Genomic DNA, 10811 nt, shown 5'->3' with positions numbered 1-10811 from the left:
ATAAATGAATCACAATACAAATATTTTAATTCCCACTTTAACGCTTTATAAATTCTGATATCATTCCAGTACTTATCCTTGCCTGTAAGATGTGGAAGAAGGTCTAGTGTTGGATGAGACTAAAGTGGAACTATTTGACCTCAATACTACTGCTTAGTGTGGTGTAAATCTAATACTGTGCATCAGCCAGGTAACACTACCCCTCCTGTAAAGTATGGTGGAGGTAGCATCATGCTATGGGGGTGCTTTTCAGCAGCAGAGAATGGAAATCTGGTCAGGAATGATGAGAAGATGAATGCTGCTAAATACAGAGAGATCCTGGGTGAAAATGTGTTCAACTCTGCCAGAAAGCTTAAACTGGGGAGGAAATTCATCTTTCAGCAAGACAACAACCCAAAGCACACTGCCAGATCAACCATGGGGTGGCTTCAAATGAAGAAAATTGATGTCCTTGAGTGGCCCAGTCCTGGCCTTTTCTCCTTGGAGCAGTGGAGGATGAGAACTGACCTGATAGAGGTGTATAAGATGCTGAGAGGCCTTCATCGTGTGGATAGTCGGAGGCTTTTTCCCAGGGCTAAAATTGCTATCACGAGAGGGCACAGTTTTAAGGTGCTTGGAAGAAGGTACAGAGGAGATGTCAGGGGTAAGTTTTTTTACGCAGAGTGATGAGTGTGTGGAATGGGCTGCCAGTGACGGTGGTGGAGATGAATAGGGTCTTTTAAGAGAATAGGGTACTTGGAGCTTAGAAAAATACTGGACTATGGGTAACCCTAGCTAATTACTAAGCTAAGGACGTATTCGGCACAGCTTTGTGAGCCTGTATTGAGCTGTAGGCTTTCTATGTTTTACTTCCGTATCTGTCATTGCAACTTTTCCCCATCATGCAGGTCTCCAACCTGCACTACCATAATAATGCCCAGGTCACTCCTGTTTCAGTTATTGGTAAGTTGGTTTATTATTGTCAGATGTATCATATGTGTATGGTGAAAAAGTATAGTGAAAAACTTTGTTTTGTAAGCCATCCATATAGATATTTTTATTACATCTGTGCCTGTGGTAGTGCAAGGGAAACCAATAGCAGAATGCAGAGTGTTACAATGACAGAGAAAGTGTGGTGCCGGCAGACAGTAAGATGCAAGGTAATTGTTGTTCAGTCGTTAAGTCGAGTCCGACTCTTCGTGACCTCCTGGACTCCTGCACCCAGGCCTTCTTGTTGGAAACTGCCTCTCTGAGATCCCCCAAGATCATGCACATTGTCTGAGTAATAATATCTATCCATCGTAGCCTCTGCCATCCTCTCCTTCTTTTACCTTCTGTTTTACCTAACATGGGAGTCTTCTCCAAGGAATCCTGTCTTCTCATGATGTGGCCAAAATATTTCAGTCTTTTTCTGTTGATCAATGTCAAAAAAGCCAAATTAAATCTACTGTGATTCAATGTTAAAAACAATAAAACGTAAATCTCCGGGGAGTTGGGGTGAATACTTTTTGCAGGCACTGTATACAATTCTATCAAGTCACCCCTCATCCTCCTTCGCTCCTCAGAGAAAAGCCTTAGCTCGTTTAACCTTTCCTCATTAGACATTCTCTCTAATTCGGCCAAAATTCTGGCAAATCTTCTCTGCACCTTCTCTAAAGCTTCCACAGCCTTTCTATGATTGGGCGACCGGAGCTGAACACAGTGTGCTCTAACCAGAGTTTTAGCATTTCTTTTTCCCTTTTTTGCATTATATATGTATTTTATGTTTGTTAGTTTAGTAATTTCGTGTCGTTGAACAGTACCGCTGCCTCAAAACAAAAAAAAATCACGTCCTACCAGACAGTGATGATAAAACAGATCCAAAGTCCGACGCCTGACTGCAATTTCGGGTGCCGCCACGGCGCATGCACAGTTTCAGCGTTATGGCTTCCTGCTGTGCTCGGCTGTTGATGGGGTCTCGGATCGCAGCCGGTTGGCTGTTGGGTCTTGGGCCCAGATTTTACTCCGAGAAAGTGAGCCTGAAGGTTCTTTCCTCCTCGCCGATCCGAGATATTATCTACACTCAGGAGCATGACAGTCTGAGAGAGTCGCTCCGGAAGGTAACGCGAGCTGCGGGTCCGACTTAACTGGGAGCCGCCTCCCGGCCTCTTCTTGACAGCGGCTGGTGACTGCATGGAATTGGTGCACACGCCGTCTGTCGAAACCTCCCGCTATCAGCCTTATCCTCAACTTTAACACTACCTCTTGTCATTCTTTAAGCTGTAGTAAGTCCATTAGGACTTCGTAAACTTTCTGGAATAGGTTAGCGGTGACCTCCTGTATTTTAAAAGCTATGAAAGAGAGAGAAGGATTTCATGTCTGGATTCCTGGAAAGCAGGATTGGTAGGTCAAAGTATCTGCCAATCGCACGAGGAAGACGCAGTGGGTGAAACACACTTACGGTGAAATCACAGACGGATTTGAAGATGTTGTTGAGTATTTTAATTCTGATCCCGCGAGGGAACTAAACGGTAATGTCAGTTATGAAGGTGTAGGACTTTAAGTGAGACTAATTGTGTGTGTGGAGAATTTTTGATGTTTCAGTCCATGACTCTGGTGTCTTGTGTCTGGTTAGTGACCCAGAAATGAGCTGGAAACTAATGAAAACTTGAAACTTTTGGTCACTTTTAATATTGAGTTTCGGACAATATTGGAAAAGTGGAAATGAGCAGTATTTATGAGGATTGAGATCCGATTCCAGGTTGAGCAGAATATTAGGCCTGGGTTGAGTTAGTGACCAGGAAGGAAATGGAAATTCAGTGAACAAATGAAATTATTTTCAAAATACTTTTGAAGAAATGTTGACGTATTTTCACTTAATGATAGTCAAGCAGATTGACAACACAAAAAAAGGTGTGGAAGATAAAGAACGTGACACCACCCATTTCAGCTTCTCTGCCAGTGTAATAATGGAGCCTGGGTCTGGCATGTTTATAGAAGAAAGTTGGCAAAAAAAAATCTGGTAATATATACAGTGGATTCTGGTTAATTGGGCCGTTGGTTATTCAGGGCAGCTACTTCTTTAGAACAACCCGTATTTGGGACACTGTGTTACTTAATTGGGACAGAAGTCTGTGCCAACAATTTCTAACTAGAGTCAGACACGTGCACTTGTGTCGCCATTAGACAACACTGGGTTTCGAGCAAACAGTTTTTAAAAAGATACAGTTGCATGTATTTGTGTTCAAAAAGCAGCGAGTTTTTTTTGTCACTGATAGTTGGTGAGAAATAGGCAGTAAGACAACTCAGAATTGTTTAGCTTACTGCAGTCTCAAACGTTCAGGCTTGGAGATGCTAGAAACAACTGTAGTGAAACTGAAACAATATTACTACTTTCACAAGTTAGGAATCACAAAGAATTTTAATGTATTGGCAATCATCTTGAATGTTATGAAAATGAAGATTTGGAGGATGCGATTGTCAAAAATTGAAGGCAGCCTTTTATTTACACTAGGTATCTGCGCTGATTTTGTTCATTTATTAAAGTCGAGAACACTAGCGTATACTGTATACATCGATAACTGTTAGGAACCATGAGTTTTATAGTACTGTAGTACTATTTGTAGTATTTGAATTTGTTCTGTACTTTATTTAAGTACATAATTTGTTACTCAGTTAAATTTAATTTGTCTTTTTTTTATACTTCTTTAAACTATTTCCATGAAACTTTGGCTAATGGGGCAGCCGCTTAACTTGGCCAAAATGTACTGGTCTTGATCTGTCCCAGTTAACTGGAATCCACTGCATATAGAAATATAGAAAAATACCAAACATTGTAGAATGCACTTCTGAAAACTCAGGCAAAGTTCAGATCATAACAAAGAAGTCTTTTTGATTATAGAAGATCAGAATGTATCTGTATTTTCTGAAATAAATTATTTGAATTTATCACCGTGCACAGATCTGTTTTAAGGTTGCACAAACAAATTTGGTCGCATGTGGCTAAAATATTGTCAGGCACCTAATTAAGTTACTCTTCATATGTGCTGGTGTCTGAACAGAATTTATGGCAATCAAGTCATGCATGTATTCAAAGGTAGAATGAAAATTAGCATTAGAAACATAGGAACTTCCTTTGTTTTTGTTTTGCAATAAAAAATATTGTTGACCAGTACTGTTGTCAGTTTGTTTTTACAATACACTTTCAGTTATTTCTCTTGGAATTTGCAGTTGTGAACCAACTTGTGCTTTTTCTCTTTTGATGGTGCTCACCTTGACTTTTTTCATTCCACTTCAGTGACTTGAGTAGGAAATTTATGCTGATGTGGTGAACTTCTAGGAAAATTCTTTTTGTTAGACTATACTACCTTTCAGAAGTCAGGATCACAATGATGTTTTGAAGAGTAGATCAGTTGTATCTGATGTTCTAAAGACATTTTATCCTTTAAGCATCATCACGTACACCACTGACAAAAGGCTGGAGGAGTACAGCAGGCCAGTTTGGCTCCCTCATCTTAATCAGTGTGGGCCAAGCATTGGTCCCTGTCATCATGCTAGCCAAATAAAGACCCATTTATTCGTATTCTGGTTCCTGTCTGTCATACCAATATGGTGAAATAAAACTTTGATAATCCACTATCCATATAATTGGAAATGCTGATGGTTTGACATCTAGCTCAGCGGTCCCCAACCACCTGGCCGCGGACCGGTACCGGGCCGCAAAGCATGCGCTACCGGCCGTGAGGAAGCGATATGATTTGGCGATAGGAGTCAGCTGCACCTTTCCTCATTCCCTGTCACGGCCACTGTTGAGCCATTAGGCATGCGAGGTTATTACCCGCGCGTCATCCATGTCAGCGCGGGAGGGAGATCAACTCCTCAAGCTTGCAAATGACGGAGAGCTGGAAAGTCTGTTTGACATAACATCTCTGCCGGCATTCTGGATCAAAGTCAAGGGTAAAAATCCTGAGATAGCCACGAAGGCACTGAAAATGTTGCTTCCATTTCCAACATATCTCTGCAATGAATGCAACGAAAACTAAATTGCGGAATAGACTGGACATAAGGAACCCCGTTCCAGTATCGCTATCTCCCATCACCCCTCGATCGGACCGTCTTGTTGCAGGGAAACAAGCCCAGGGCTCCCACTGATTCAGTGATATTGGTGTGTTGCAATGATTTTATATGTTTATATGGGGAAAATATGCACTGTGTGTTTAATATCCAAACGTTACTTAAAATGTTATGATGCTATTGACTTATATAACCATTTAACAATTACAGCATGGAAACAGGCCATCTCGGCCCTTCTAGTCCGTGCCGAACGCTACTCTCACCTAGTCCCACCGACCTGCACTCAGCCCATAACCCTCCATTCCTTTCCTGTCTATATACCTATCCAATTTTTCTTTAAATGATAATATCGAACCTGCCTCTACCACTTCTACTGGAAGTTCGTTCAACACTTACTTCAAGCTCCCCTGACAATTGACTTATCACTATATTCATGCGAGGAAAATATGCGCTGTGTGTTTAATATTAAATTCGTTAGATAAATCCTTTTAGAAAGGAAATTGAGTGTATTAGCCACTTATCACCGATATTCCGGTCGTGATTAAGATCCCCCGAACAGAATCCCCAAAAACGGTATGTAGGAAAAAGCCGTGCACGCATGCGCACTGGTGCCCGCGCAAGGCTTCATGGTCATTGTAGTCTTTCTCAGGGTAAACCCAGTGTATTTGACTGCTACTCTTGTCCGTTGGCAACCCCACCCCCCACCCCCCTCCCGGTCGGCCAGTCCGCAAGAATATTGTCAATATGAAACCGGTCCGCAGTGCAAAAAAGGTTGGGGACCCCTGATCTAGCTCACCAGGTATGTTTGTTCACTTGTTAGGGTTATAATTACGGCACTTAGTGGAGTTAGATGAACTAGGCTGGAGACCCCTGTTTTCTCTCTAGCCCCTTTTGTAAGTAATGGGACTTTAATTTGGTACCTTCTTGAATGCCTTCTGCAAATCAGAATAGGCCACAGTTTCTGGTCCCTCTTGATCTACCCCATTTGTTACTCTTTAAACCTCTCTTAAATCCCCTAATACTGATTAATATACATTACCGATTGTTAAAACAGATAGTCATGAAAATAACATGGGCATTGGTTGTCATTTTCCAAAATATACATTACAGAATAGGCTTTGGAGAAAGGTGAACAGCAATCTGTAATGTATATTAATCAGTTTTAGGGGATTTAAGAGAGGTTTAAAGAGTAACAAATAGGTAGATCAAGGGGGACCAGAAAATGTGGCCTATTTGTATTTGCAGAAGGCATTCAAGAAGGTATCAAATTAAAGTTGTAGTACTAAATGCACTGGTTTGAGAATTTTCTATTGGCATGGATAGGCGAAGGACTAAGAAAATGAAGTTGGGATAAATGGGCCATTTCAGATCAGAGAGTGCTACAAGGTGGTGCTAATGTGGGAAGTAGCGCTTCATTTGTTTAGAATCTATATCAACTAAAATGAGGTATTTTGGTCAAGAAGTTAAGGATCCAGTTACAAAGCAAGGTGTTGAGGCCCAGGCTTAGTTGTTTGAAGATGAGTTTACTTGGGACTTTGGTATTGAAGGCAGAACAGGAGTCAATAGTTGGTTGTCTGACATAGGTTTCTTCATTATCCATATATTCTAGAGATGAGTGTAGGGTCATCTGTCTTTTTAAAAGATTAATATTAATAATTTTCAACAATCTTTCTAAAATACTTTATTTCAATCTGTCTCAAAACATTTATTAACAGTAAAACTATTAATACACTTAAGCAACAGGACATCCTTTTTCTTTAAAAATGTCCATAATTATTGTTACTAATTCATTAATTAATGATAATCTCTGCTTAAAATTACCATGGCACACAATAGAATTTTTTTAGATTATCACCAGTTTGAGCACGTGTTGTAAACAGTTACTACCCCTGCTGTACAGACATGTAAGAAAATGTTCAACTTGTATTCCAGAGCCAGCGCTGAGCCAGCCCATTAAGTCAGGGAGCTAGAGTGAACAGACCAATGCATATCTGAATTTTGGTTTCTTTCACATATGAAGCAATGGGCTTACGATCTTTCAGCCTGGTCCCACTGATTAACGCTGTCCTCTGAGAATGAAGGTCCACAAAATGAGTAAGGAAATTGTGGGCCATTTCCCATATTTCAGGAGTCACCTCTAAGCAAAGATGGACATTGATGAAATTTACCATCTTTAACAACAAATGACTAATAAAGAAATTGAATAAAGCTTTGAATTCATCAAAATTAAATCTATTAAATTCTTTAAAACTATTTTAATATGTCGATCAATTCTTTTGACCAAAATGAAATGAAAAGTACAGTACAGTGCAAAAGTCTTAGGCATGTCCTGTATATATCGCTAGGGTGCCAAGACTTTTGCACAGTACTGTTTTTGTCAAAGTGGAGTGGAGAGTGAGTTTGTAAATCTCATGGGAGCAAGGGATGCAGGGGATAGTGAGGGTTGAGAGCCATGGGACAGGTGTGGGACAGGAGGCCAGTGGCACAGGTACAGACATACTTAGCCCTGAGATACCAGGCAAGGTCATTTGATTCCAAACAATTGGTTTTATTGATCATTGCAGAATGTCTCTCTGGTGCTTCTTGCTCTCTCTCGTCTCCCTTCCCCTTTTCCCAACCATGATTCCTCTCTCCCTGTCCCGTTTTCCCACTCTCAGTCTGCAGTAGAGACCCACATCAGAATCAGATTTATCATCATTCACGTAGGTCATGAAATTTGTTTTTTTTTTTGGCAGCATCAGTACAGTGCAATATATAAAATTACTGAAGTACTGTGCAAAAGCCTTAGGCACCCTAGCTCTATATAAAAATATAAAGTATGTATACTGTATGTGCCTAATACTCTCCTGTATATTGTGTTGATGCCTTTTGTTTATGCAAAGTTGTTTGTAGTTTAAGGTTAAAGGCTATGATTCACTGCCATCTTTTGTAATCTGATTAGCTAAATAAATCAATCAGTACTTTTCCATCAGGTAGTTCAGTATTATTTGTTATTCATCACTTCTCCATCTGTGGCCTGCCTTTGCCTTTTCCTATGTACATTGGCTAGAAGTAGGAATTAGTTTTAGCTTTGTTAATACAATTTTTAGATTTGGTGTTGTAATTAGTTTAAATTTATTACTGTGAAATGTTTTTAGAAGAACTCTTTTCAGGTAGCTTCATGGAATAGAAAGAGTTACATTTGTTTACATGTCTCAGTTGATGTCAAAATAGAAAGCTGAAAATTGCATTCAGAACTCTAAGGTTCAAATTCAGTCAAGGCTTATCAATACTAAATTGTGCTTTTTCTATAATTTTGATTAGGTGGTGTGACCAAGTTCGATTCATTAGATTCGATATCGTAGAATTCTTTTATGAATAAATGTCCATAAATGAAAAAAGACAAGTCCTTGTTTGTTATAGCACTCATTATTGTTTTTATACTTCTGAGGTAGTAGATGTTAGTGAACTATCAAAATACAGGTTGTTCCATTTTAAATTTAGGCTTTCATGCTAAAATGTTTGGTGTTGAAACTTGTGATTCAAAGTCTGTTTTAGTCTGTCAACACATGATCATGAAATAGGCCACCCCCACATTCTAGGAATTGTATTTCTAGAAAATGTGCCCTGCCATGATTTCTCATCATGGGAAGGCGCGTCACCTTGTGCATTGAGAAATGAGAGATGTGAAAGAATTTTGTGTTACTCACTTATTGTTTTATCCACACATGTTTCATGAGACTGAATTTCATTCTGCATCTCAAATTTTTGGGGAGTTGAGTTGTGAATTCTGTAAGAGTGAATTTCTGCACCCTGGATGGCCTTCTCGGGGTCACAACGTAATCCACAGATGAAAAATTGCTTGGCAAGTGTAAGATAACCAGACAAAGGTCAGATTTGTATATTATTGTTAGAGACTGCTATTAAAACTTTTTTCTTGATTGGATATAACTAAGTAGACTGTCATATTTTCCATGTCTACTGTGCACACTCACAGTAGGATATGAACACGTAAGATTTATTATTCCATCTCTTTGCTCCCTCTCCACCCCATACAATGTTTGTGCATTGTAGTATGACCAGTCTATTGCATCTTTGCCTCATTCACCATCTTCCAAGCTTAATATTGTTAGTAATTTTCAATTAATTAGTAGCAGTAAGAATGAAAACATTAGATTTATGCCGGGAATGTTCAGGTACCTCTCCTTTAATATGCCACCAGTTTGCAAATTTTGAGAGCATCTCTTATATTTTTGTTTTGTATCTATTGATCAATATCGTCGCCATAGCCTCATGCGTGGAACTTTATGAATCACTTTCTAAAAATCCAAATATATCCGCGGCATTCATGGTCACCATATGTTTGGTAATAAACACAATTTAAACAAGTTAGTCATGCATGATCTCCCACTTACAAATCTGTATTGAAGGTCCATGATTATTCATTCTTTATTGTGAAGGCAATTAAGTTTTCTAATGCCATGAGGTGAAGAAGTCTATAATTATCTGCCATTATTGACAATGCTATCAATAGAAAGCAGTTTATACTGTTTGCTTTTTAATTTGTACATGGAATGGAAAATAATTGACGCAACATTTAAATAGTGGAGTTACTGCATAATGTATCACTTCCCTAAGAGTCCACAAAAACATTAAAAAACGTAAGCATACTCCATCAATACTAGCTGATTAAGCTTGACTGATTAGAGCATGGGTGTTGATAATTCCTGGCAGATTGGTTTATTCCTGTTATGTGTCAGGAACTTTCAAGTGCCGGCCATGGTTGTTCAGTAACATTCCTGTCTCTTGAATTGGGGACTAATAAGATCCAATACAGCACATAACCATCTGAAATCTCTGTATTCACTGTGTTCTCCCCTCTATTTCATTTCTGGCTTGCTTTACTCCACCATTGGAATCAGACTGATGTGGCCCCAGTGCTTTAAATCAAAGTTCAAAGCAAATTTATTGTCAAAGTGCATGTATGTCACCTTGTATAACCCTGAGTTTCATTTTCTGCTATAAACCTTTCCATTCCTTGAAAATACTCTCTAAAACTTCTTGACAAACCATTTTCAATTTGCTTGCTATCTCCAGTATGCTGTCATCAGTGAACAGTTATTTCTCTCAGCATGCAAGAGGGTTCATTTGCTCTGCAGCATCCTGTTCATTTCTTAGTACCTGGTGACATCATTTTCCATCCTATTGTAGTTTATCCATGAAATGCCTTCCTTAAATACTGTGTTTCAAATTCACTAAGTGCACAGCATCCACTTCATGATGCTTTGTGGCAAAGTTTGCGGATGATACGAAGATAAGTAATGCCGAGGAACTAATGCAATTGCAGCAGGGCTTAGACAAATTGGAAGAATGGGCAAGAAGTGGCAGATGGAACACAGTGTTGGAAATGTATGATAATTCATTTTGGTATAAAGAACAATAGTGCAGACTATTGTGTAAATGGGGACAAAATTCAAACATCAGAGGTGCAAAGGGACTTGGGAGTCCTTGTGCAAGGTTAATTTACAGGTCGAGTCTGTGGTAAAGAAGGCAAATGCAATGCTGGCATTTATTTTGAGGTGAATAGAATATAAAAGCAAAGAGATAATGCTGCACCTTTATAAGAGACTAGTCAGATCAAAGAGTTGGAATATTGTCAACAGTTTTGGGCCCCACATCTCAGAAAGTATGTGTTGTCATTGGAGAGAGTCCGGAGGAGGTTCACAAGGATGATTCCAGGAATGAAGGGGTTAATATATGAGGAGTGTTTGGCAGCTTTGGGCCTGTCCTCACTAGAATTT

General features: G+C 39.4%; 1 protein-coding gene across 1 annotated transcript in view; it reads left to right on the top strand.

Annotated features, from left to right (window-relative positions):
• Positions 1-1879: 1879 nt before the first annotated feature.
• Positions 1880-10811, top strand: part of LOC140195317 (probable acyl-CoA dehydrogenase 6) — a 46506-nt gene continuing 37574 nt past the window's right edge. The window contains exon 1 of the mRNA XM_072253431.1: positions 1880-2078. Coding sequence (XP_072109532.1) covers positions 1884-2078 — 195 coding nt within the window. The 5' untranslated portion in view covers positions 1880-1883. The remainder of the gene's footprint in view (positions 2079-10811) is intronic.

This window comes from Mobula birostris, chromosome 3 (assembly GCF_030028105.1).
Source record: "Mobula birostris isolate sMobBir1 chromosome 3, sMobBir1.hap1, whole genome shotgun sequence".
In the NCBI taxonomy this organism is placed as follows: domain Eukaryota; kingdom Metazoa; phylum Chordata; class Chondrichthyes; order Myliobatiformes; family Myliobatidae; genus Mobula; species Mobula birostris.
The sequence above is the reverse complement of the archived record's forward strand: the minus strand, read 5'-3'. Positions and strand labels throughout refer to the sequence as shown.